General features: G+C 45.7%; 1 protein-coding gene across 2 annotated transcripts; it reads left to right on the top strand.

Annotated features, from left to right (window-relative positions):
- Nucleotides 1-263: 263 nt before the first annotated feature.
- On the top strand, nt 264-27,196 carry ETF1 (eukaryotic translation termination factor 1). 2 transcript variants are annotated; one of them, XR_012831258.1, is made up of 11 exons: nt 264-349; nt 15,561-15,736; nt 16,563-16,702; nt 20,048-20,186; nt 21,128-21,318; nt 21,848-21,977; nt 22,752-22,907; nt 23,487-23,551; nt 24,785-24,932; nt 25,783-25,936; nt 26,398-26,429. XR_012831258.1 is itself a non-coding variant. In XM_075715590.1 (10 exons), the coding sequence occupies exons 1-10, from the start codon at nt 264-266 to the stop codon at nt 26,478-26,480; spliced, it is 1,314 nt and encodes a 437-aa protein (XP_075571705.1). In that variant the 3' UTR covers nt 26,481-27,196. The 2 variants fall into 2 exon arrangements, 1 of the variants encoding a protein (XP_075571705.1); XM_075715590.1 differs by lacking the exon at nt 25,783-25,936 and having other exon boundaries at nt 26,398-27,196.

The following is a 27,196-nucleotide window of genomic DNA, read 5'->3' as shown; positions in this document are numbered from 1 at the left end:
TGTCACAGGCCCCATGTGAGCCGATTGCAACACATGCAGCGCGGAGAGGGGGAGCGCGAGCAGCCGGTGTCCGACGTCAGCGCCGCCGCCAGCCGCGCGCCGCCGGGGGGGACCGGGCCTGAGGTGAGGGCGCGGCGGGCGGGCGGCGGCGGGGCCGGGTCGGGGCCGGGGTCTAACCGCTGTGTCTGTGCCGCCGGCCCGCCGCAGGCCGCCACAGCCGCCGCCGCAGCAGGAGGAGGAGGAGGAGGAGGAGGAGGGAGAAGATGGCGGACGATCCCAGCGCTGCCGACCGCAACGTGGAGATCTGGAAGATCAAGAAGCTCATCAAGAGCCTGGAGGCGGCCCGCGGGTGAGCGGCGGGGCCTGCGCCGCCTCGGGGGCGGCCGCGGCGGGAGGGCGGCCGCGGGGCGGGCCGGCGGGCAGCGGGGTCGGCCGCCCCGGGAAGGGGGCGGGTGGTCCTGGTCGGAGCGGGACCCAGAGCGAGGGGGCTGCTGGCCGGCCCGCCCGGCCCCGGGCCTGCCGCCGCGGGGGCGAGGGGAGGGCGAGGCGCAGCCCCGGCCCGGCGGCCCCTTCCCGGGCCCCGGTGCCCTTTTGTCTCGCCGCGTGGTGAAGCGGACGGGTCCCTGCGGCCGCTCAGGGGCTTGGGCTTGGAGAGAAGAGCGAGTATGGGGCGCGGCGAATAGGGCCGGGAGGGCCGTGTGCCCCCCGGGTACACCGGGGAAGGCTTAGTCGCAGAAAGGAAGCGTAACCGTGTTTCCCGCACGGGAAAAGGGCAGCGCCTGCCGCTAAGCTCCCCGCTGGCCTCGGCCTGGTCGCGTTTCGTCAGCTGGTTTTGCCCCCCCGCCCTCCTAAGCGTGTGAGTTCCCTCCGGCCGTCTCTGCGGGGGTGTCACAGGTGTCTGTCCCAGCTGCGCTGGGTGGAGCAGAGTGGACACGGGGCCCGTGCTGGCTGCGGAGCTCCACGTCGTGTCTGGCCTCGCCGTGCCCCCTGGCCGCCCCGTGCCAGCTGGCACGGAGGAAGTAGACGGCTCCTGTGGCCCCCGTGCAAGTTTGGGCTCCTCCCAAGGGACCAGCTGGCTCGGGGAAGGCAGGAGGGTAAGGGCAGGGAGGCAGGGGCCGAGGCAGCGTCTACTTTATTACTTCTCTTACTGACACTTATTTGATCTTTCTTATCCCTTCACCTTCCAGTGAAAGTGCTTAGCTCCATTCCCCAGAAAGCAAGCTCTTCCAAAGTTTGGATAGCATTAAATTTGAAGTCTTTAATCCCACTTATATTGTCCTTGCACTTTGACTTCTTTTTTCCCCACCGGAAGTAAAATTGCTAGATGTTCTTGCAGCCTGTGCTATGCCAGAGGTGATATGGTGCCTGTTTCTGTGGGTAACTCAGCAGAGGCTTGTTGCATGGGTGGGGAAGCCACTCGGGCTTGAGTAATTGTGAGAACTATAGGTACCGGAGCTGTAAAACAGCAAGGAAAGCATGTGTGTCTATATACAATGCAGTAAAATAAAAATGAGGGGTGACTCGTTAGACACCCTTGTGGCTCCAGTTTCCATAGGGTCATCTGAACCAGTGTTAACCTAGCTGGGGCACCGTTGGCATCGTACTGTGGCCACCCAAAAGGCAGTTGCCTTTGGACAGCTTGCATAAGCTGAGACGCTGTCTTGTTCTTTCTTTAGTGCTGGTGTTTGTTCTTGTGTGTAGAGTAGGCCAGGGGAATCATTCAGCTGAAAACTAACCCAGGCAGGAGGGGAAAGGAGAGGAGAACCGAAGCCACAGGTCTCCCTACATTTTTTTGATCTGATTTACAATGTAGCTGTGCAAGGGATGCGGGTGTGGGAAAAGGAAGCGTGGAGCCAGGGTTTTCCTTCCCTGCAGTAGAGTGGACTTTGACTGCTGAAGTTGGTCATTCAGCTGTGCCTTCGCATGGTGTTGACAGCATGCGTTGTACTTGCAGGGAGCAAGCATGGGAGCATGTAAATGACTTCTGCCATGAAGCTGAAAGGGCTTGGGGAACTACGTTGCAGCTTGTGAAAACAGCTGTCAGTCCCTGTAATAGCACTGAGGAAGGCTGGGGTGTGTTTTGGAAATGTACAGTTAGCGTTTTGACTCTCCCTGATTCAAAATGTGGTAGCATAAGCATGTCCACCTTTAGCAGCAGCTCTCATGTTCGGAATAAATGAATGTTGCAAAGAACAAGATTAAAACTGGTATTGGAAAGCTCCTGGGAGAGGTGAGGCTGAAGGGCTAGCTTGGAATGGGTGGCTATTAGGGGTAACAGCTTCTTGGGGCCACAGCCCACATATGTTCCCTCTTCCCCATCAGACATCCCTGGCACATCTCTGCTTCATGGTAAAGATACTGCAAGTGCTACAAAATGCGTGTAGGAGCTTTAGCTGAGCCCTCTGGATCCAGCATATCTCCTAGATGTTGTGATACTGCTGTTCCTCAAATTAATACGCGTGCTAGCTGCTAAACTGCCACCTGACCAAGGCTGCTGATGCTAGCAATCCTTCTACAAGCAAGGTTATGCTGGTTATCTGTAGATGCATGTTGTGCTTCCGGAGAGTCCTAGCTAAAATTATCCTAGTCTGTTTGGGTCCAGTAAGGGGAAGAGATGCTGCCACTTTTGCCACCAGAAGCGTTAGGCTGCTCGGCACAAGAGGTGTGAGGCAGTGAAACAGGCTTTTCCGGCCTTTGGGAGAGTCGCTTCCTCTTCCTGTGAAGTAGGAAGACCTGTTCTGGGGTGGGTTAGGGGGCAAAGCCTTTATATAGGGTGATGTGGAGGGCCAGGGACTCCTGACGTCTCCACCTTCCATTACTCATGTACTCCTAATAGTGACCCAGCAGCAGTGTCCCAGTTTCATGTGCTGGGTGTTCTTGCAGTGGATCAAAGGGATGGGAAATGGAGGAAGCTGGAGCTAGATGTTCAATTCGCATGTGGTGGTTGGGGCACCTCTGTTGTTATCCAGCTGTTTTGGTAAAATTTCAATGAAATCTGCAGAATGTTATCAAAAGGTTAAGTGAGCAGAAGAGCAAGGAAATGCTTTTATCGTGTCTCGGGTAGATGAAGTAAGCAGCGGTATTTGGTCAGAAAACCAAGGGAGAAGATTAGAGCTTCAGCTTTACCAGAAGCTGATCAGCTAGCAGCCAGCGAGGGTAAGACTGCTTCTCAAACTTTAAGGTAACATCCTAGCAAGAATGTCCTTTGTTATTTTTCCAGCCCTGCTTAGGAAAGCTGGCTTTCTCACTGATCTCTGGATGGCAAGAATCTGGCAAATCAGAACAATGAAAAATAATTTTTAAAACCCCCAAACCCACCCCAAAACCTTATCTTGGCTGGCAGGGAGTCGAAGGAGCTTTTGTCTGTATCTTGTTTTAGGAAACAGAAGTGTCTGTTATCTTGTCCTAGCTCTTCCAAAGTTGAGCTGCAAACTGTCTGATACTGTAAAAAGTTAATGAGTTGATCTTTCTGATTTGGTGAGAAGGGAAGGGGGAGTAGCTGGTAGCTGCAGAGTATGTATGAGTGAGAGCAAATGAGACCTGAGTTCTGCGCTACAGGTAATTGACCTTTCTAGCCAGACGATGATGAGGGTAAAAGGCTGGTGATGAGCAAGTTACGCCCTTGTGAGAAGTCTAGCCTTGTCATTCATCCCCAGTAGCTTGGAGTGCTCAGACTTTAATCAAGCATCTCTGCTTCTCCCTTACAAAGGGATTCTGCTTTCAGTCCACAGTTAGTTTTTGTAAAACGGAGTCTTGGTGAAAGACTGCCCCCCAGAAGTTGCAGCCATGTCTTTGCATGTGGATGTTGCAGCAGCTCAAGTTGAAGCGGTATTAGCCACTATGTTTTTCCCTTATCCTCTCGGGGCTTTTCTGCTGTTGCTTCATGCAGTTTGCCAGTGTCCGTGTTAAACGGACAATCACTCTTTGTTCCTTTGGTCTTTGCAGTTCTGAATAGTTAGCAGAGCTATGGTCAGTTTTTTCTGCTAATCTAAGCTGTAAATGCTTGGCAAAATCAAGTATCAGCAACAACTAGCAGTCTCCTTGCAGGCTTAGGCCTGAGATGTCACATCTGAATCACATTTGGATAACTTCTCAAAGTCTTAGAAATGAGGGCTTTCTTCCTGCACACAGCGCTGCTCAGAATCAGTTTTACTAACACCTCCGCTGGGCAGATGGACTTTCTGACCCTGAGTAAGAGTGCAGCAGGTGCTAATGCAGGGCGTGGACCTGCATAATAATGGTAAAACCTTCAAGAACCTGCTCCCTTGAGACATCTCTCCTGCCTTGAATTTAAAGGCAGGGCTAGACTTCTGTTCAGAGCAGTAGCCCTTATGAGTTATTTTACTGAAAGAGGGAAAGGAGAAGTGTCTTTGAAGGCTCTGTCTGCAAGCACAGCTAAGGTTGACAGAGTGTGTCGAGGAACACTCTTCCAAATTAAGTGTTTTGGAAGGTGGGGGGCATATGGAGGCTTCTGAGCAAATGCAGAAACTAAGTCTGAACAAGTAACTTATTCTGGTTGTAAGTGGAAGAAATGTATCAAGGCAGGAGAATGGAGAAATGTCAAGAGAAGGGGAAGTTTTGGTGTCTCCAGAGCCATCGGAAAGCAAAGCGATGCAGTTTCCTGCTAGGGTTTGGATTCTGCCCAGTTGAGACTTCATCTGCTATATGGGAGAAACCAAACCTGAGACAGATAAAAAGTCACCAGGAAGGACAGAGGCCTGAAAATGTATGGGAATTCCTGCAAAGTGAAACATATACTGATTCTGTTTGAGGGTGGAAAAGCTGACCTGTTGCTTAGATGTAAATGACTTGTCCAGCTGGTGTTGCAGAAAGCATCATTGGCAGCTGGGTTCTCCTGCAGTCCATCTGGAGCCTTGCTGGTCCTGATGGAAGGGCCCAGCTTTGGAATTAGCCTCAAGCTGCTGTTGTTTCCCAGCCTTGTGCAACAGGGATGGGAGGCTGCTTGGGAGAAGGTGGGTGGTAGGCTGTGCATCTCTGCACCGTGTCCTGGGATGATGCCATTTTTGTGACCAGGCAAGTTGGCAAGGGTGAGACCTGAGGGCTGTGAATGCTGCAGCAGCGCTAGCTGCTGGGATGCATTTAGGGAATAACTGGGGTTAGTTTCGAGTAGATGTCCTGTACGGGTTTGCCTTGTTCCTGATTTCTTTTGAACAAAGTGCTGGGAAACTGGTGGTGCTGGGGTTATACTGTGTTGCATTGGTAAGCTGTATTTCTCTCCTGAATTAGTCAGTGCAATACTCAGTCACTCCTGGGAGCATCTGCAGCACTTGACTGTAGATGGCTTGTTCTGCTGATAACAGGCGCTGTACAGCTTTGTTGCACTGAAGTTGCAACTGTGCTGGAATAACTGTTAAATAGTTGAATGTGCTAGAATAGTTGATTCTTAACTCCAGTGTGAATTCCTCTACTGCATCATATATGCATATAAGATACAGTACACCATACATACTGGTGTACTGTATCTTATATGATTGTTACAATACCACCATGTCTAGGCAAGTAGCAGTATAACTATCTTGTCTTTTAAGTGATGCCATACATCAGGAGGAGGATTTGGTGTGGTCTTTCATCGCTGTGACTGGTTTCTGGCCATGCTGCCAGAGATGTGTCAGTTCAGAGGCTCCCTCCCCTGCTCCCAGGCTGGCAGTAGATGTCTTTCCCTGCCTTCGTTATCGAGATCTGTTTGTCATTGTGGCTGTGCCTCGGGTCTGGGCTCTGGGAAACAGTTTAACTGTTGATACAGGATCTGTTTCTGCAGAGCTGAAGCTTTCACCTTAGGATGTGGAATATGGTGGAGACCTTGAACTGGGCCTGGGTGAGCTGGTCGATCTGTGAAAGGCAGTGCTGCTCTGTGAAAGGCAGTGCTGCAGCAGGGTACTTCTTGGCTTTCCAACTTGTGCTGTGTTAATTAGGTTGCAGTGCTGATATGTCATGCTAGTGCCAGTCATGGGATAGCCTTGAGGATTTCTCCACAGCAAACTGATGTCTCCAGTGGACCTACCTTTGCTAGTCTTTTGCTTCTGCTGGAATCGAGGCTGGGCTGGGCCACCCTTGGGGTAAAGGCTGTCTTTCTGGGGAAAGTGAAACAGATGTGTGGGGCAAGGACTGGAAGAGTAGTGTCTGTGGGGTGGCATGTGGAATTTATCTTTGCTGACAATGAGTTTTCTTCTTTGGGTTTATGATCCGTCATTAAAGTGTGGAGTGTTTAGGTAAGACCTTAAATCATAACCTCTTCCCTAAGCCAAATTGCTTCTGTGAAGTAGTGCTTTCTCAGCCCACTTGTCTTAAGGGTAGTTTCTAAAGGAGGTCACACTTCTGTTAGAGGTAAAGGCTGTAATATTAATACTGCCTTTTGCTTCTGGTAGTGTGAGGAGGAGGAAGAGACGTTTGCAGAGAGGCTGGAATAGAAGTTGTCCAGGGCAGAAGTGATACCTGAGGGCTCTGTGGCAGGTAATCCCATAGCGTGTAAGCAGCTGCTTACATGCTGTTTCCCTGCTTTGACCGTTTGAGTTTCTTCAGGCTGCCAGTCTCCGTAGTGCTGGGGTTAGAAGCTGAACATGGATTTCATGTGAGCAGGGCTGGTCAGGCCTCTCAGGACTAAGGCAGTGTCTCTTAAGAGCTTGTGTTTTGGTGGTGTCGAGGGTGGGTGGTCTGAGAAAGCTGCCCTCTCCCTGTGCCAGGCGAGAAGCCATCCAGAGCAGGGGCGAATGTCCAAAGGGTTGTTGACACCCTGCTGGTTGCCTGTGTCTAATTGTTGTAAAACATTTCCTGGGCTTTCTCATCTGCCTGTTCTACCTGTTCCTTTTGAATTATAGCAACAATTAGGAAGTGATGTTTTGAGAGTACATGCTAGCAAGTGGCAGCAAATGACCTGATCTGGGAGAATGGTTAAGTGTCAGACAAGCACTCTAGTAAGTGTTTTATAGCCTTTGGTAGTTCGGCAGCCTGATACCCTCTTTTACAACTGCGTGAATCATTAGTGAACAGTGTGATTCATACACAGATCATCATTCACATAGAGCTAATGAATGAGAGACCCTGATTGCTGAAGACAAATGACATCGTAGAAGATGAGAATGAGCACCTCAAAAGAGGACAGACTTTTTTGGCTTTGTGGCAACTGGATATTCCCTGCCCCCCGCCTGCCGTTAGGTCCCTATTCCTGTGTAGCTCTGAGGCATTAACATCTTAACAAGCAAATCTGGATTTGTTGCTTCAGTCCCTCTGTGTACATCTTGTACCCAACTGGCCCATTAGCATAATGCAACAAGTCTTTTAAACTTGGAGCATTAATAATTGGAGAGGGAGGAGGGAGAGCAGGGAAACTGTGGCAAAACTGAGCTTCCCAGTGAGTCACAAATGTCTGAAGTGCAGAAATGTCTGTTCCACTTACCAGTAATTGGGCATCCGGGCTTTCTGCATGAGGTCAGATGCAGCCAATAAGGCCTATTCAAAACATGCCTACGCAATTATGCTTTGTGATGCGTTGCCTTTGATCCAAGGATTTCAGGGTGGCATTGATTCACCTTCCTTCTGGGGTGTGCAGTATCCACTCATGCTGATTCAATGCTCTTCAGCAATACGGGATGAAGTGAGGATCTGCTCCTGGAGCTGCAGAACTGATTTGGGATCTGAGCGCTGGTAGTTGCCTGAGCAGTAGCCGCAGTGTCAGAGCTGGCTCTAGTTGGGGATGGGAGGAAGCTCAGCGCATGGACCTGCTTACGTTGACCTCTGTGCAAGGTGGTGTATGGTGGACCAATGGGCAAGGGCTCACTGTTACCTGCTACCTGTGCAGCCTTTGGACACGTGATACCTGGCCAAATTCTCTGCTATGTGGAGAAATAGAGGTCTGCGACCTGATTTTTCTTTCACCTCCTTTCTGTCCCTGGGGAGTGATGCATGGTGAGCTCAGGAGGCAGATCCTGGCAGCAGGCCAGTGACTGCTGAGAGGGGAGAAAGCACTACCTTGCCTGACCCTTGGTGAGACAGTAGCCAGTCTTGCTTCTGCTCCTTTGCTGAAGCAGCCATCTGCTGCCTCCCTGTGGGAAGCTTTCCCTTGCTGCTGAAGCAGGGGGTGCACTGAGGAGAGCAGGCTCACTTTTTGCCAGGGCGGGTTCTGGCTTGGTGCTTCACTCCCTAGCTTGCAGTCAGTAGGCTTGCTTGGCATCTGGGGGCTTTTCTTCTTTGAGAAGGTCAGTGGGTTAGGGTAAGAGGGCAGAATACCTTTTCAGCACGGTCTTAATGTCTGTGTTCAAGCTGTTTCTGGTTACACGGACTGCTTTTTGTATATCATCTTCTTGTAATGCTGGAAGGTGCAATAGAAGATTCCTGTCTAGGACTCTGGGACAGAGCTACAGCTCAAGAACTTGGCATTGTGTGAGCCATGGTGGCAATAGCTGCATGGCCTCATGCTGTGCAGCTAAGTGATTTTTTCCTTTGTCCAGGATAAAGGTGGCATTCAGAGACTGACAGAGGAATTCGCTATTTGCAGTATTTCTTTGACTTGAGGAGGAGGGCTTGCTTTCTCCGATTAATGCGTATGCTGAAAAGTACTCTTGAGGAAAGAATGACTTGGTCTCCTGGCTCTGCAATCCTCCCCTCATATCCACCCTCCCCCCATCTTGTGCTTATGAGGTAGCACTGGATCCAGAGAGGTCATCTCTGCCTCACTTTTGCTTGGGAACTGGTATCTTCCATATCTTCAATACCCTTCTTTGGATGACCTGGAAACCTTTGAGGAACGGCTTGTATTGATGTCTCCTTTTAGTAGATGATCCAGGGTTCTGGTGTATGCTGTGGTGAAATGCCCGCTCTGAGGTGGGGGTTGTGAGGTTCTTGCTGAAATGATGCTGTAAAAAGTACTGCCAACAGCACGGCTTTCAGCTCAACTTTACATGAAACTTCAAAGGAGCTAATGGTAGGTCCCATTGTCAGCTAACTGGTGTTGTGTTCTCTGTCTAGGTATCCGTGCAGCACTTTTCTACTGCTTGAGCTGTGCTTTGAGCCTATCATCTGAATGGGGAGTGGGATTTCATCTATTTCTGATGGACACATAACAAAAAGCTGTTGCTTCTCAAGCAGCAATTAGATTGAGGCATGTTGGCTGTGTGTGTTGTAAAGCATTTAACCGATGTCCTCACAGGCAATGCAGTCTTTGGGTAAGCTTCCAGATGACATTGCCTCTGAAGCACTGAAGGGATCCTAGACTCTTTAGATTGTCTCAGCAATTTCCTAGCAGGCTGACAGGATTTCCAGGAAAAGTTATGTAGCTTTTGCATCTGCTGTCGTCTCTCTAGATTTGGCATCTGAAATGGACTTGAGCCACTTCCTATTTGGTGAAGGCTTTGTCTTATTAAAAGATATTAAGTCTTTAAAGGGCACAGCTATGACCTATTTATGTACTTCACAGCCATAATTCATAAGTTGTAAGATCATATGCGTAGAAATTCCCTATGGCAAGGTAAATGCTGTTGCATACAGGGCTTATATGAATAGGGAGTGCCTAATGGCCTATGTTTTGTAACACAACCCAGAACAGCAGTTTTGTACTTGCCTATCCCAAAGGACACTTACTTCTTACAGCACTTCATTCCACATCTATGCTCAGATACAGGATCAAAAAACCCTCAGATATTCTTTACTTACATCACTGCTTGTGTGGACTGTGCTCTCAACTTAGTCCTTCACTGAAGTATCATGTACCTGCAGTGCTATGCGAGTATTTTTTCAGAAGTAGTGCTCTTCTCTTGGACCTGTGGTATGTGCCTGCTGAAGTTCTGCCTTGGATTATGTAGACTGCATCAGTCTTGCAGCTGGCTGTGGATGTGCCAGTGATGGAACTGGTCTAGCCATTGTCTAACTTGAGTAGTGATGGCTGTTCAGGCAGCTTGGGCTCCTTGGTACATGAGGTGCCTGCCCAGTAATCTGCAGTCCTCTTGGATGGAGACCAACCAATGTTACCTTGGGAAAGGTAACATTGCTTGAAGCAGTATGTGGCAACAGTTATTTCATAGAAAGCTTCCTAGCTGTGGTATGTGGTTAAGATCAGATTATCTGAAAGCTGTTTGCTCCACACTCCTGCCAGTCTGTGGCAGTTGCATATAGGCCTCATGCTGCCCTTGGTTCCTGGGGAAAGCAAGACACTCATGAAGCTAGTGTCCTGTAAAAATAAGCTCATTTTGAGTCACAGAGAATGACTGACCTTCCTTGCCTCTGTATCTCCACATTACACAGTGTGTTATTAGTGTAAAATGTTTCACTGTGGAACAACTACAGCTCAGCTGCTGTTTGTCAGGTCTCCTCTGATACCACAGGATAGGCCTAACTGCTATTTATGTAGCATGTCTGTTAAATTAATGCTCTCCCTTGCCAGTGCATATCCCAAATTCCAGGAGACAGGTTGAGTGACTGTTCCTCCTCAGACCTCTGGTTGGGATTGCTCTTGTCTGCCAAGTTTAGGGTAGCTATAGTTGGTGTTTGCTGGTTTGGTTTTTGTGTGGTATGTGGCCATGCAGGTAGCCATTTTACTGACATAATGCTGTCTAAGATGGTAGCAGAAAACCACTAGATGAGTTTCTAGTTTCAGCTGAAAGCTGAAGGTCTAAGGATCTGCTCAGCTGTTCCTTCTGACAGGCAAGAGAGTAGAAACCAAATCCCTGTAGATGAAGATGGCCACCCAGAACAGGAGGCTCAACTGCCAGCTGTAATGAAAACGATCCATGGGGTATGCTTGGCAGCTTATTTCAGATGTGATACACTGCTCGCTTTGTGCACTTGCCTTCTGTTGTGGTGGCTTCCTCATACTGAACCATAAAACATGTACACAGTGGGCGCCGCTCCTGGTGCCAAACGTGGCTTGGGACTCGGCACAGCAATATAGCTTGTGTAAGTGTCTTCTGTGAAATCCCTGCTCTTGCTTCTGGAAAGAACCCAATGGTTCTCTTCTTGGTCTGCAATACCACAGCTGTTGTAAAGCATGGTGAGATGCTGTCAGATGATACCTCTTAGGCAGTGCAGGAAGATCTTGCAGGGAAAATGAGCTGCTTGGATGCTATAGTACCTGCTTGCAGGAATATTGGCAAAACTTTTCCCTTCAGCTTTTCGGGGCTAGGTTAGCGATGATTCAGCACCACACACACTGCCGCTTGCTGTGATAACTTGTTAACATTTGCTCTTGGGCCTCTCTGTGGGAAAGCTGTTTGTTTCGTGGTATGATTGTCTGAAATTCAAACTGTAGTAACATTGAAGTTTTAACAGGCTGTCCTATCCACAGACCTCAACTTTTCTAAAGAGCTTGCTGTCTTGAAAGAGCAAAATGTGCTTGTTTTTGTTTCCCCCTTCTCCCCAAACACTTCTGTGACAGGTTGTAGGAGCAAGGTTGGAGCCCACCTGCAGTGGTTTAGGAGCAAAGTTGGAGCCCTGATCATCCTCTTCTATCCTAGAGATACCTAATGCTGGTACCTTCCAGGCCATGAGTTAACTGCCAATTACTGGCAGGGCTGGCACAGCATGAGTAGTAACCATAGTACCAAGACAGTGAAGTGTTTCTGCCTTTCCAGAGGCTGGCACTTAATTGCCCCCTTGTTTCTTTGTAGTGTGTGGACAGGTACCCTTAATGCTTTTAATTGTTTTCTCCTCTCCACTCCCTTGTGCAGCGGCAGTGGCACATGTTGTGCTGTACTGTGGTCTGGGATGCTGGTTTCTTACAAAGCAAACATCTCGGAGCATTTCGGGTCTTGATGCACGTACTTGCATTACAATGGCAGCTATTTGGCTGCTGTGCAGGCACTCCTTAGCCCAGAATAGGGACAGCAACTGTCTCTAGCTGCTTAAAAACTTCCTGGCTCAGTTCAGTCTGAAAGCATTAGCTTCCAGCTGATCTAGTATAATTTGTCTTGGGTGCACTAAAACCAGGAGGGGAAACCTCTTAGCAATGCTGCATTTGGAAATCAGGATCCTGCTGAGCAGAACATAATCTGGAGTGCTTCGGGTCCATCCTTCCTGCAGGAGCGCTGGGGATGATACCAGGGAAGAACCAGCTCATGGCACGTTCGATTCTGAGCTGCCAGTGTGAGCACTGCCCTTAATCTAGATTGATTACTTAATTGTTCACTGTAACAATTCTATAATGAAGTTCTGTCTGGCAGTGTGCTCGCTAGGGGATTCATGGTTGGCAATAGCCTGCCATGCAGCTAATGTCCCCTGTGCTTCATGCACAGCAGAGCCTGTTGGTTTTAGATGTCTGCTCTTTGGAAAGGCCCCTTTCGGGAGGTCGTAGTCAGCATGATTTCCCCTACCTCGTTCCAAGAGTAAATGTACTCTAGAACCTGGTGCACAGCACATCTAGCAGCTGTGGAGGAGGAAGAGACATGGGATTTTGCAGAAATACCTGTCGTCTTGTTCAGGCGCAGTGGCTGCAAAGACCGATAGGAAATGTGGAAATTGTATTACTATGCAGGATAACCTATTTTTTTCCCTAAGTGTTTTTGAACAGCAGCTTTCTTAGAAAATCTTTGCTACATTTTGTCTCATGGTGAATTTAGCAGATGGAACCACAGGGTTTTTTTAGACCTTGCTATCCTTCATAAGGCCACATACAGGTACAAGCTTGCTTTGAGAGGGGAAAACTGCTCTTCTGTGGTAGGATAATAAGGTCTTAGTGGTGCGTGAAGGAGTTCTGCAGCCATCCTGGTCACTTGTGTGCAGATCTGTCTCAGCTGGTGTGTTGCTGGTTTCAGCCTCTCTGGGACATGATCTAATTTAGTGATCAGATCCTGACTGTATGCTTGTTTAAGGAAGAGGGAGATGAGCAGGGGGTGCTGTCTGTTACTTTCAATTAGCTGGCTGCCTAATGAACTATGGGTGGATTAGCTGTACCCAGCAGGCGGCAGCAGCAGTGTGCTGGCTGGGGCTGTCCCCCTTGGGGTGCTGGGTCCCTGGGGAAACAGGGTGACAAGCCGGCTGACTCCTTGTGCTCCAGGCTCCAGCTGCCTGGGATGCCGTGAGGTGCTCCAGCTGCTGCTGCTCCCATGGCAAGCTGCATGCCTGCTATTTTGCTGGATTCTGCAGGAATCTGTTAGTGCCTGAAATAGCTTTGGCTGAGTAAATAGTGGCAAAAGCATTTCAAACCCAAGAAACGCACTTGATGTTGGTAATGGAAGGTGCTTTTGGATATAAATCCAGGTTGGAATTTGCTGAAGGGCTGGACCAAGCACAGTACTGCGCTGTCAAACTAGTTTGAGTCTTGAATGAAGGAGAGTGCATCATCTAAGGGACCCTTTTCATTTATTTGTTTGCAGTAATAAATCACAAGGGCTTGTGAAGTCCACTGTATTACCTTGAGTAGGGTGCTTTGTGCAGGGTGTTCCTAAGGATCAGTGATTTGACTGACACATGTGACTGCCTTATAGATAAGACGCTGTGTGTAATGTAATCGCTGGTTACAGTGGCCCCTTCAAGATGTGGGTTTGGTACAACCCAGTCAGCTCACAGTGTGCAGAGCTGTGCTCTGCCCAGTGGCTCTGCTAATGCCAGTGTTTCTGGGGCAGGGGAACATAGCATGAGGGCAGGGGCTGGGATATGAGGGGTGGCTTGCATTTGAAAACTGAAGGTAGCTTTACAAGTGCTTTTTTTACTGAAGAATTAGTCTTGGGAGGGCACACCCAGTCTTCTTCCTTGCTATTCCCACCTGCTCCCCTAGCTTGCTGTCTGCTCTTACCCCTCTGTTCTCAATATAGGAAAAATTGCATGAAATCTCCTAGGAGGAGAGCCCTGGAATGCCCAAGGGGCATAACGGCCCCATCTCCAACCTGCCACATCAGGATGCCCTGAGTTCATGCAGCGACTTAAGTGTGATGTGCAGAGCTTTCTAATCTCTGGGAAGTCTGAGAATCTCTTCTTTCAGAGGAAGAAATGAACTGTGTGAGCTTGCCTCAAGAGTGCTACTTTCAGAAAAGTCAGGAAGAGTTGCTTTCATTCTGATCAGCCTCTTACTCAAAGGAGCCTGCTGGGAATGATAGGCCATTATATCTCCCCTAAGGCTTGTGCCATTCACTGGGCTAGCTAACTGCTTTAATTGAGTGGTATAGGGAGTGTTCTGGGCTGGTGTGACCTGGAAGTCTGATAGCTGTCAGCATGGCTCAAAGCTCCTTCTGGGAATAATGTGTGCAAGTGTCTCTTTGTGACTTTCTTGATTAGTGTGTGTGGGGATCTTGGATATTAAAACCAATTAGTTGTCTTTAAGGTCAGGGACTTATTTGACCTACCAGCATCCGTTTCAACTTGGCCTGAATTGAAGATCTTTGGAAGAGGGCTGTACAACTTTTGTAAAGAGGCTAATGAAGTGATGCTTTTTAAAGCACTTCCCTGCTGTCTCTGTAGCCCAAACACTTTCAGGCAGGATGCTAGTGCATGACAATCTCAAACAGCAGTAGGCAGGTACTGTGTTAATCTTGTTCTACCATAAGAAATGCAAAAGAGCAAACCATTTTTTTTTTTTTATGGCTAAAAAGCACTTTGTTGGTGCTCTGATTCAGAATCCTGAGTAGAGGTTTTTTTCACAGAGCTTAGCTGGTTTGCCCTTGAGAGGGCTAGAGGACATGATGAGGCATTTGATTTTTATGCCATTACTCTAATGTGAAGTATGAGGCCTGGGTTAAATTTGAGATAATGCAGAAGCAGTGCTTCAGACATCTGGGATACTTCAATGGCAAATGGGAGGTACCCGCTGGAAGGCGAACAGGAACTCCCCTGATTTTTTGTTTTGGCTTTGGATAGATTTGGACCATGAGGCTGCTTTGGGGATTAAGACCTCTGCAGGATCCACCCCAAAGCTGTACAAAAAATGAATATCAACTTTTTTTCATTTAAGCCAGTTCTGTGATTTGTGGGGTCTTACCTCCTGAATCCATGCCTGGGGTCGGTGCTTCTGAGCTAGCAGTCCTGTACTTAAGCATGCTTTATTTAAAGCAGCTGCCAGAGTTGGTGAGCTTCTTCTCTATAAAGCAAAGTGCTAGTGGGAAAGTAGAAAAGACTAACTGCTACAAAAGTATCCTTCCAGTTAAGTTTTCTGTGTTAATCTCAGGAAAACAAAGTGTTAAAACTGCACTTGGGCTGGCTAGTGCTCCAGCTGTCTGAGAACAAATGGAATGGGCTTAAAAATGTCCTTAAAGTATGTGGCTGCATTGTTTTAAATAACCTCTGCTGGGGACTGCTTACATGCCTTTAGCTTGCAGCCCTTAGCCTGTACATACGTTCTTTTTTCCAGAATAGTATCCCAGGTTAAATGAGCAGCTTTTGGAGGACTTCCTTGGTAGTGGCTAACCTGAACAGTTGGTTGTGGAGTCAAATCCTCTGAAGAGCCTGTTTTGTTTTCTTTTCTCTCCCATTATTGTCCAGCAGAAGGGGAATTACACCAGTAACAGTGAGGTATCCTTGGTGGGGGGAGGGAGGAGACACAGCTGCGTGCATGGAATATGGTATGAATACACTTGTCGCTTTGGCTGGTGGCTGCTCACAACCCCTCTTTTTTCCTTTCTCAGCAATGGTACCAGCATGATATCGTTGATCATTCCCCCCAAAGACCAGATTTCACGAGTGGCAAAAATGTTAGCGGATGAGTTTGGCACCGCCTCCAACATTAAGTCTCGAGTGAATCGCCTTTCAGTACTGGGAGCCATTACATCTGTACAGCAAAGACTGAAACTCTATAACAAAGGTAACTTCTAGCTTGTATGGATGCTGGCAAACTTCCCTTGCTTGGAAGCAGCCTTAAGTTCCTGCATTATGCAGTTTTCTCCTAATCAAATCTGTTGGCCTGTGCTGCTGTTTGCACTGATATTCCAGGTATGTTGCCCATGGATGACTGCTTCAAGGGTAGACCTTGGGACTAGAATAAGTAGGATGGCCCTTGTCTTTGATAAGCAGGCTCACGATTCTGTCCTTAGCAGTACTGACTTTCCTAAACTTGGCCAGCCTTAAGAGCTATTCCACAATAATTCATTTGCATTAAACTAGTGGTTTTCCATCAAGCAGAAATTTGTCTGTCTTATGCATGCCACTATGCAGCTACCATTATTTTGGGACGAAATAGACCCAGGCCATCTAAAATGAATGCCGGAAAAGAGTTCATCGCTACTGTCTGTACACTGGCAAGTGGCCTTCATTGAGATGGTCAGTCTATAAATCACTGTATAAGAAGTAGGAAAGCTTCACGGGGATGTTCAGCCTTATTCTGGATTCTGTGAGCTTGCATGCTCATGGGTTTAACAGACAGGTACGTGTTCTTGAAGCTTTGTTGCAAGTCTTTCCATCAGTGTTACCTTTAGCTTCCTGCTCTAAGCTGTTTAGTATAGGTGCACTAAATTAGTTTGTTTTCCATTGTAGAGATCTGGGAGGGAATGAGGTGGGGGGAATGGAAAGTAAAAAAACTGGGAACTTCAGTTTCAACTCTGCCTTAAGTCTCAAGGCATAGTAGTTAGTTTTTGATGGGTACAGCTTGCAGTATTTCTTAGTGATCTAAAATTGCATTGTGTCCTTTATAGTACCTCCAAATGGTCTGGTTGTTTACTGTGGAACAATTGTGACAGAAGAAGGAAAAGAGAAGAAAGTCAACATTGACTTTGAACCTTTCAAACCAATCAATACGTCGTTGTATTTGTGTGACAACAAATTCCACACAGAGGTAAGAAGTCTCCTATTGCCTGCTGGTCTTGCAGTAGTCAAAGTTAGACTGCTTTGCTAGACTCACTGGAACAATCCTTGGTGTGCTTGAGTCCACAGTCTGTAGAACAGCAGGCTTTAATTAAGACATCCTGCTGGTGAAGCCACTGGGTGGTTTGTGACTGGCTAGTATTCAGAAATGTGTGATATTTGCTGAAAGCAGTTGAGATATTGTCCAGCTCCTACTACAGCTGACTCTATGGCCCAGCTGGTAACTGCTGAGTTTGTGTAACCCACAGACATAAGCTTTTATCTGCAACTGGAGGCAGGTTTTTTTTTCTTAACCTTAGAGGCCCATAGAAATTATTCCAAGCCAGGCCTTAAAGTAATGCCAAGATAATACTAGTGTTGCCAGTCTTGATATCAGTTGTGTTAACTGAGACCCTTGATGGAGAACTGGCATGTGCCTAACCTGTCTGTGGTAAAGTGGGATTATTTTTATCCAACATCTGCTTATCTTAAGTCAAATAAATGGTTTGAGGCATATTTAAAGTAATGTGGATTACACTAGTCTTGACTGCATGAAGTCAGTTTATTGTGTCTAAGTCTGTTTTGGCTCTGTTGGCAGTTGCAGAGGTCTCAATATTTGTAGTAGATGACTGCCTTTCATGTCTGTGGCATTCACCATGATAAGTGTTTGGACTGAGGCTTAGTTGCCTGTCATCAAACCCGTATGACATGGGCTTGACAGGCCCTTCAGTGATGTAGTTCTACTTGTTTTGCTTGGGTTTTTGGAGCTCTGATCTATGATTGGATTTCAAAGGGTAGTAGGAGTACAGGAAGGAAAGGTATGCTTGTTAAGAGGGAGGTACCTCACCTGTGTATGTTTCCCCACCAAGGATGAAATCCCAATACATCTTTGACCTACCAGGAGTAACAAAACTGTGCACAGGTACAGCTCTTGAGTTCTGCTGAGCCCACAGGTCCATAGGAAACTAAAAGCAAGAGGTAAATAAGAGAATTTAGGAGAGAGCCAGAGGTGCAAAGCTAAGGGCGATATTTATCCCTGGTTGTTGGTAGTGGGTGGACAGCAGTGGGTTGCCTTCTGCCATATGAGGAAAGGGATGCACTTGGTCTTGGCTGCAGCTGCTGCATCAGGGCGCTGATTTAGTACAAAAATGTAGCTGCTGCCCAGTGGGCTGTTCCCAGGAGGCAGTTGTAAATGCACTCTTGCTGGTTTGTAGCATTGCTCAGCAAGAGAATGGCAATAACTTGAGAGGAATTTGTGGTAACTGCGACTACTGATGATGTGATTACTAATGGCACCTTTTTCCATGGACTGTTTGCTCACCTGTGTCTTTGAGTATGCGATTATCAATTTTCCTTGGTATTGTCGGCACTGCAGAATCAAATCTGGCTGTAAAAGCCTACTGTCTACTATCTTGAGCAACGGGATGATGTTGGCACTGAAGTCCTGACTTACCTATCTCATTTGGGTGTAGAGCTGTGCTTTTAACCCCATGGTTCCCCCCAACATGCAACTAGAACTTAACAGATAGGGTATCTGGCTCAGTACATCAACAGATTTCCTATGAAAGTGAGGACATGTCAAGGAGCAGAAAAAGGATGTGATCTCACCTTTAGGCTGAAGCTGCAAAGAGGAAACTCAGCTGAGGCTGAAGGAACAGAATAAAAGCAGTAGTCCCTTTTTTGTGCTTGATAGGTCAAGCAGTGGAATTGCTGACATAGAACTAATGAAGGAGAAACTGGGAGAATCACTGATCATTGGATACTTTATTAAAATAAGGGAATCAAGAACATCAGAGCTGTAGTCATCTGATGCCTGGCAAGGGTATCTGATACGATTTCCTCTAGATATTTTATTGCCTGTGTGAAACCAAAGTAACTTTCCAAGAGGGATATGAACCCTGCTGTATGTCTGAAGGGTAGGATTTACAATGACTTATTTTGATACCTTGGCTGGAGCATTCATTCCAGTCACACGATTTGCTTGGCTCTGTCCCAGTTAAATAGATTGCAATGTAATATGCCACTTCCTCCTCTCATTCATCCCACTGCTGGGGAATTAATACAGAATATTTATTTTGGCCAGTAGATTCCATTAAACCTTACTGTCTGTTTCTTTTAAGTTTGAATGCAGTAGACTTGATTGTGTGGATTTTGGATAAAGATGACTGATGGTTTTTATTCTTTCCATTCAGCCCAATAATCAAGCTGGCAGGCATGCAGTCAGTTAAAGGTCCTGTGAAGTAAACCAAAACCATCACTCTTTCAGTATTAAACTGGTGACTTAAAACAATCTGGAATTTGACAAGTTCTCCATCCTGCTGATGTGTTTTTGCCAGCCAGAAAGAAGATTATTGCTATTACATTTATTGGGCATGTATAAGTGAACAAAAGTGTGTGTGTGTGCTGAATGTGCCTACCTGCTCAGGCTGCCCTTGAGGGAATGGTAGCTGACAGATTCTCTCAAAAGAGTGTGGCTTTTGGATACTTGTGGATGTCTCACACCACTAGAACCAGGGCTGGACAGGAAATTGGACAAAAGTAACTCCAAAGCCTTGATACTAAACAGTGCTTTAGTTCTTAGTCAACTTAAATGACCTTACAGGATGAATTTTGCTGCTGCCTTTAAAGAGAAGACAATGGAAGGATAACTTCATTTTCCAGCAACTGTTATGGCTGTCTTCTCTATAGCCAGTTGTGTATAGGATAATTACTGCTGTTGTTACTTAATTCTGCTTTGTGAGGCTGAATTTGTCATAGCCACTATAGATTTCATCATTCTACCTTTGGGACTTTGTGAAGTCAGCAGATGCAGCAAACCACTATTTGTGGTGGTTGGCAAGTTGAAAGTCTATATTGGTGCTTTGTAGTATAAAAACTAAACTGAACTGACGAATAGCCCAATCAGTGAACTAAGCAAGTTCTGCTTTCCTGGCTGGAATTCTAGGAAAATAACTCTTCCAGTTTTGCCAAACGGAGAGGTAGTGCAGCCTTGTAGAGGTGTGATCTGTTTCACTTAACACTTTCCAGAGTCAGTCTTTAGGGTTTTGCTATTACACCTGCCTGTGATGTTATGTGACGAACTGGTAATGCTGTGAAAATAGTTATCAAGCTTAAACATTAGTTTTCTTCCTGCTCATGATAGCATTGTTTGAGACAGTAGTCTGGGATAGTCTCAACTCCTGGATCTGCTGCTATTTCTCTAGTTTATTTGTAAAAAATAGCAATGACCACATACAGAACTAAAATTTATTGATGTGTATTGTTTCTGGTAGCCTTTCTGAACCAGGGTCCTTAATAAACTGGTGCTTACTGTGGACGACATCGTTTTCTGTTCCAGGCTCTTACAGCGCTGCTTTCCGACGACAGCAAGTTTGGCTTTATTGTAATAGATGGTAGTGGTGCACTCTTTGGAACTCTTCAAGGAAACACAAGAGAAGTCCTGCACAAATTCACTGTGGATCTTCCAAAGAAGCATGGTAATGTGCTAGTCTGTCTCTAGACTGTTTGCAGCAGCATATCATGGGGTGGGATGTGAGGGTAGAAGCAGGGAACTTGGCCTGTAGATGTTTAGCTCTACTCAGTTCTTTGCTCCCCTGAAATCTGACAGCAAAGCTTCTAGTCTGAGCCTTCTGTCAAAATCAATTAATCACTGTAATATGCAGTTGATCTTAAAGTGGTCCTTTTTATTTCTTGGTGCATTTGTCCCTTCACTTGGTTTTGGGACAGTCTTAACTAAATATCACTAGCACAAGTAGTAATACAACTTGGTAGTGTCTTTAAAGTTTGCATCTGATGGTGTTGCATGCAAACCACAGTGAAAAGCAAGAAACTGTTCCTTGTAGGAAGCACAGAAGCCTAATGGAGCAAGGAAAATTCTAGTTCCACTATATGATGCTGTATTGTAGTGAGCCACTGATGAATTGAGGAAATCATCTGTTAGCTACTCCTGGTTTACCATCCTTCTCTGTAGATTAGGATGGGACAAAATGAAATAGAAATGTCTCCCCGAGTAAGCTTCTGCAGCAGAGACTGCTGGCATGCATTGCATCAGCAAGAAAGGTATGTGAGGCAGTGTAACAAAGGAAATGGCTTTTAATGAAGGTACAGGACATAGAAAATGTGCACAGATGTTCAAAATTTGTATAGAGTTGCGAGTCCATACAAAAAGGGAAAAAACCCCTCAACATATTTTCCTCTGTGGGATATATGGAGAAAAATCTCTTGCTGTGAATGAACTCTCTTTATTCACTTGCTGTTTCAATGAGCACCCCTGGCTCTGCTTGTGGCAAACTAATTCTGAAGGCTGCATCTGCCCTTGGCTTCAGTTATTCAGGGCCCAGTTGGGACCATGTACTAATAACCTTCCTGAAATGAAATGACTTCAAAATTGCTCTCTCGCATCTGTTCTCTCGTAAAGGTAGAGGAGGTCAGTCTGCCTTGCGTTTTGCTCGTTTGAGAATGGAAAAACGACACAACTATGTAAGGAAGGTAGCAGAGACGGCTGTGCAACTGTTCATTTCTGGCGACAAGGTGAACGTAGCTGGTCTCGTTTTAGCTGGATCAGCTGACTTCAAAACTGAATTAAGTCAATCTGACATGTTTGATCAGGTAGGTGGCTTTTTCTGAGCAAACCCTAAGTATTTAAGCTGTCAGTAGTAACATGGTGATAGTAGTAGCTCTGGTATAAAATGCATCTCAGGAGGAATGTAACTTTGGTGTCTTAAGTGATTTGATCAAAACTAAAAATCTATATATCCTAGAGGGGTCTCCCTTTCCTAATACCTCCTGCAAGGAGGTAAGATCTTCTTTTCTTAGTAACAGTGCTAATAAGAAATCTGTCCTCCCCAGTTTGGAACCGGTGTTCATGTTCTTTGTGTTCCAAAATCCAAAGTAGAAGCTTTATTGGAATTAAACTCCACTAAACCTAATCTCTGTGGCCCTGTTGCCTGAAAATTGTGCTTCAATATTAAGCATTCAGAGGTCTCTCCGACTCAGAACCTCTGCTTGCAAGTGAAGCAAAATACATTAATGCTGTGACTCTTGCGAGGAGGTACTTATTCTTGTGGCATTATGAAGTAGTCTTATGGCAATGCTGTGTAATAGACTCTTTTTCATGTCTCCTCTTTTTCTTGTTTAGCGGTTGCAATCCAAAGTGCTCAAACTAGTTGACATTTCATATGGAGGAGAAAATGGATTTAATCAAGCAATTGAGTTGTCAACTGAGGTCCTCTCCAATGTGAAATTCATTCAAGAGAAGAAACTAATAGGTATGTGACTACATGCTCAGCCTTCTCCTGAGCTAGATATTCTTGATTGAATGTGCTGATCTTGCTTGAGACCTCCTGGTAATGCCTTTGTGTGCTGCCTCAGCCCTGCAATGCTTTCTGAGTTGAAAAGAGCATGACTTGTAGTGATTCTTTCTGTTACCTGGACACCTTCTCAAATGCTGCAGGACTTAATGAGACTTTAAAGAGTGGGTTTTTTGTTGTTTTTTTTTCCCCACCAAACTTCTCAGATCTCTGCTTATCTTCTCATCAGAGATCACCTTAGATTCAGGCCTTCTGGTGACATGTGGGTGTGAAGGGAAAAAATATCTTCTCAGATTGTCTGCATCTTCAGCAAGATGAGAGTTAAGATTTATTTTGTTTTAAGATGGCAGTAGAAATGATCCTCTCTTTGACTGTCAGCAGACAGATGTTGCTAATTTGAAAGCGCATTGAAAGCACAGGAGGGCAATAGTAACAGTAGTTACCTTACGCTGAAAAGAGTGAAGTGCCTGCTGGTGGGTTAGTCCAATTGTTTCATAGCGAAGGTAAGCCTTTCAGTGGAGCGAGATTCCTGATGGGACAGTGTTTGGAGTTTCTGCTAATGAATGTTCCAAATTACATGCTTTGACATGTTATCGTATCCCTTGCTTCCTTCAGCAGCATTGCAGTCTCCTTTTTCCAGTTTCTTATTGCATTCAAACCAGGCTTGTTAAAAATCCATGTGGCATGGTCAGTGTTTCATGACAATCTCTTTCTTTGTACACTTGGCTGCAGGACGATACTTCGATGAAATCAGTCAGGACACGGGGAAGTACTGTTTTGGCGTTGAAGATACACTAAAAGCTTTGGAAATGGGAGCAGTAGAGATACTGATAGTCTATGAAAATCTGGATATAATGAGATATGTTCTGCACTGCCAAGGCACGGAGGGTAGGTGGCGCTTCTGCGAGACTGAAAGGTCTATGAAGGTTTAACACCTAAGCGGTCTCACTTGGATAGATTACACTGGAGGAACTCCCTAAGTAGATCTTAACTTTAAGGACTTGAGATGTTGTGTAGGCAGGTCACTAACTTGCAGCTTCCCAGCTCTTCTGGGGGAAAAGTCTGAAACTAGCAAACTGTGGAGAAAGAATTGCAGTGCTGGGGTGGCAGCTTGTCACAGAGCTAGCATGAGACCTGCCTTTCAGTTGTGTAAGCACAAATGTGATACCAGTGCATTACAGAGGGGAGACTGACTTGACCCTTATGGCCAGAAACACAATTCTTACTGACTATAGACAAACCATATGCCTACAGCAGGACCTCTGCCTTTTTTGGTTTTGGCACTACAGTTATTCTCTACTGGTGTGCACTCTTTGGTTTCCCATAGAGCTTCAGCTAGAAGGAAAGGTCATGTCAATGAGCAAACCCTCTGTGTTGTAATTGCTGGCTGCTGTCAGTCTCTTGCTGTCTTTAACCTGCATCTGGTAGTCTTATCCAACCTAATATTTTTTTTCTCTCCCTTCTCAGAGGAGAAGATCCTGTATTTGACACCAGAGCAAGAGAAGGATAAATCCCACTTCACAGATAAAGAGGTATTTCAGCTTTGGGGCTTGTAGATTTATTCACAGTATACTGGTGCAGCATTCTGAGTGTCTAAGCTTAGTTTGTTGCAAATGTGTGAGTGCCATATTTCTGGCACTCAGATGAGACTTCAAGACGGTAGCCTGTGGCTCTTCCTGTTCACCTTCAGTGTCACCCCTGGATTCTAGATTTGCTTTTCTTCAGTACTCCCTGCTGCCAATTGCAAAGTTGTGTAAGTGAGTTGAAGTGACAGGCAGTATGGGGTCTTTGACCACCATCAAACCATTTCCTGGAAGAGTTTGGTAGCCACCATACAACATGCAGGCTATGGTCCCAAGCCATTACTCCCTGCTTATTGTGCACTGATTTAGTTAGTACGAAACAACTGTGAAGCTAGAAACTATGACGTGGGTTTAAGTGCAAGGGAATGTTTGGTTCTAGATATATTTGAAATGTGGATCTGTCATTCACTTTCTGTGAGTTTCTTGCCTGTACAGGTCAAAAAACCCTGACGGGGCTATATTACTTTGCAGAGTAAGCTGGGCAAACAAGTCTGTCCCTTGCAAAAAGGGTGGTCATCCCTGTCTTGTATTAGTACTGCCAGGGTAGCAATTTCCAGCTGCTTTCCCTCCTGGTGGGGTAATTGCTAATCCCTTCTGTGCATGGAAGGTTTACAATGTTATCTGCAATGATGTGGTGTTTCTATGCCAATAATCACTTGACCTTCTACTTAAAAACTATACTTTTTGCCTCTGTATTTGCCTAGATCAGTATTTCCTAGAGTAAACAGTGCCTGGTTAAATGAGTGGTGATGGACTGTTTGTATAAAGCAAATCTAAAGAAACAAATGAAAACTAAGAGTATAGCATGAGGTGACAGTTGAGCAGAAGAATAAACAAGGCATTTTCTCTCCTGCTTCTGCACTAACTTCTGTAGTATGGAGGCCCAAAATGAGGCCTGTCAATATTTAATTTCTTAGCACCAGGAGCCTTCTGCTTGTGCCAGCACTTGACTGATACAGATGTGTCAGGAATGCCTACCACCTGGAGCATGACAAGTGTGTCAGGCTGCTCCAGCCTGCAGAGCATGAAGGCTGGTGTCTCTGTCTTAGGACTGAAGAGACAGTGGTGATGTTTAAGCCAAAGACAACTTTTGGTATGAATTTTCTCAATACCTAACCTGCAGTGACCATAACACATTTTTTTAATTATTATTTTATTTTTCCCCCTCAAATGTCTACATAGACTGGCCAGGAACATGAACTGATAGAAAGTATGCCCCTTCTGGAGTGGTTTGCAAATAACTACAAGAAATTTGGAGCAACGTTGGAAATTGTTACAGACAAATCACAGGAAGGATCCCAATTTGTGAAAGGATTTGGAGGAATTGGAGGTAAACTGCAAGAGAAGCATGTATGGCGTTTTTTTTCTAATGGCTGATTTGATAATCTGGTGCCAACACAAGTGGAAAACTAAACAGGTTGATCTTCTATTGGTCATGATAGTTTCTTAAACTGGTATCATGTTCAGCAGGGCTGTCCAGGTGAATTCATTCCATATTAATGGGTTGTCACTTTCAGACTGTCTTCCTCAGATCCCTTTGTCCTTCAGAGTGCTTAGCAGGTGGACTGTCCTCCTTTCCAGCTGCTGAATTTCAGAAGGGCTGTGAAATGCTTCACTCTGTCTCTGCACAGTTGTTTTGTGGCAGACCATGGCCTGCTGTGTAGAAGTGGTGTGTGACAAACATCAGCCTAGTTTCTGAAGCAGTTGGGTATCTGTTACTCATATCTCGGAACTTCCCTGTACTTTGCTCCCCAGTCTTCTGCTTCTTTTCAAAATAAAAGTATTTTTTGCCCAACTTCATGAAGAAATGAGGCTTCTGAAATCCTTCAGTCCTTCTCTTGAACTCACTGACCAGTTTAAGCTAAGTCTGGCAGAGGTGTAGATAGCTCATGTGCTTCAGTCTGACAAAAATTGTTAGCAGAGTAGAGCAAGAACACCTGCCATGCACCTTGTTCTCCCCAGACTAGTGATTCCAGGACAAAGCTGTTGCTTATTTGCTGACAAGCCAACTGTTGTCACTTGTCACAACTGTTGTTGTGTTTAGGTTGATGGATGTAAAATAGAGATGAGTGTATTGTAAAGAAGGGGCCAAAGAACAGCAATCAGAAGGAAACAAGCTTGAATTGTTTGGCTACATAAGGAGCAACAGGTTTCTAAGTTTTCAGGGTTTATAATTCCAGGAGTCCTTCCTGTCCTGCCAGATCCAGCCTCTTTGCATGGTGGGATACTTCTTGCTACTGTGCTCCAGTCCCTGTAGACTTGAAAGGAAATATTCCTTGAATACCCATTACCTAAGTAAATGTTTCCAGGGATAAAGGCTTCTCAGAAACCCAGGTTGGTGTTTGGGGTGGGAAAAGTCCAGGAAGATGGCAACTAAATACTGCTTTTACTCCATTGTAAAAGTTACTTCAGTGCCAGCTGCCTTCTGAATTTAACTGATAAGCCTTCATCTGAGCAGTTATACTAGGACAAATGATCTGTTACTGGCTTTTTTTTTTTGATATACAGTCCTAGAATAGGCTCAGCTTTTCCAGAAGAAAGCTGGTCTATGCTGGGCAGGTAGGTATTTCCTCCTTTTGGAAATAAATTACATCAGGCTGTAACATGGATGTGGCATTTTCACTCTAACTGCATGTCTGCTGTCAGTTATCAGTTTGAGTCTATCTTGCAATAAAAGTGCTAAGTCAGCTTCTGAAAATTTAATTGACAAACTGTTGACATGCAGACAGGGCTCAGTAAACTGCTTAAAATGCTCTTTGAATTTTGAAGAAGCTAAAGCGTGTTGTTTTTACCAGGTATCTTGCGGTACCGAGTGGACTTCCAGGGAATGGAATACCAAGGAGGAGACGATGAATTTTTTGACCTTGATGACTACTAGGTAGTCGACCTGGGTCCGGCAAAACGTGCCTCGCCCCTCCAGCATCCAACCCAAGGAGCAAACTCATGGTGGAAAACACAACAGATCCCTGCCTTAGAATTGGAACATTTCCAGAACTTGATCCACAAGCATTGGATTTAAAAAAGCAAAACCCTACACTTTGATTTGTCATAGTGTCAGTACAGCAGCAAACTACTAAGTTCCTATATGCCACTTTGGACTAATTTAAAAAGAATCCCAGTTTTTACTTTTACTCAATGGTGAAATTGGTTGCTCTTGTATTTTATGAAAAATGATTTTTTTAACCTTCATGATACATTAACTGCTGTAAACCTGTTCCTTCAAAAATTAATAGAAGTAAGATCCTACTGTTTGTTTCTTTTTACTTTGATTGGAGAAATAAATTGCTGCATTTTGCAGCAACGTGACCCATTTACATGGCATTCTCAGCTTAGACTGCAGAAGAAATGTAATGAAATTGGAGCCATTCATTCTCTTCAAAAGAATGAGAAGGCACTTACCTAGAGTGCTAGCTTATAATGTGTGGCTTGCAAATTCAGATGGTTTGGGGAGGCTTACCAGCCAAACGTGCTTTAATCTATTTGCAGAAGCACTGCTCTTACAACCTAGGAAATGCACTTCATTGATTGCAATGAAAATGCTGCTGAAGTCTTGGGCTTAATTTGGATTTGAGCAGTGCAGCCTTCAGGTTTTTT

Source organism: Pelecanus crispus, chromosome 8 (assembly GCF_030463565.1).
Source record: "Pelecanus crispus isolate bPelCri1 chromosome 8, bPelCri1.pri, whole genome shotgun sequence".
Classification (NCBI taxonomy): Eukaryota; Metazoa; Chordata; class Aves; order Pelecaniformes; family Pelecanidae; genus Pelecanus; species Pelecanus crispus.
The sequence above is the reverse complement of the archived record's forward strand: the minus strand, read 5'-3'. Positions and strand labels throughout refer to the sequence as shown.

What these genes read in the sequence shown, in the direction of transcription:
- ETF1 (XM_075715590.1), top strand. Translation starts at nt 264, where the DNA reads ATGGCGGACGATCCCAGCGCTGCCGACCGCAACGTGGAGATCTGGAAG. An exon ending in ACAACAAATTCCACACAGAG is followed by an intron (nt 16,703 to 20,047) that starts GTAAGAAGTCTC and finishes TTTCTGTTCCAG; the next exon opens with GCTCTTACAGCGCTGCTTTC. An exon ending in AGGATTTGGAGGAATTGGAG is followed by an intron (nt 24,933 to 26,397) that starts GTAAACTGCAAG and finishes TGTTTTTACCAG; the next exon opens with GTATCTTGCGGTACCGAGTG.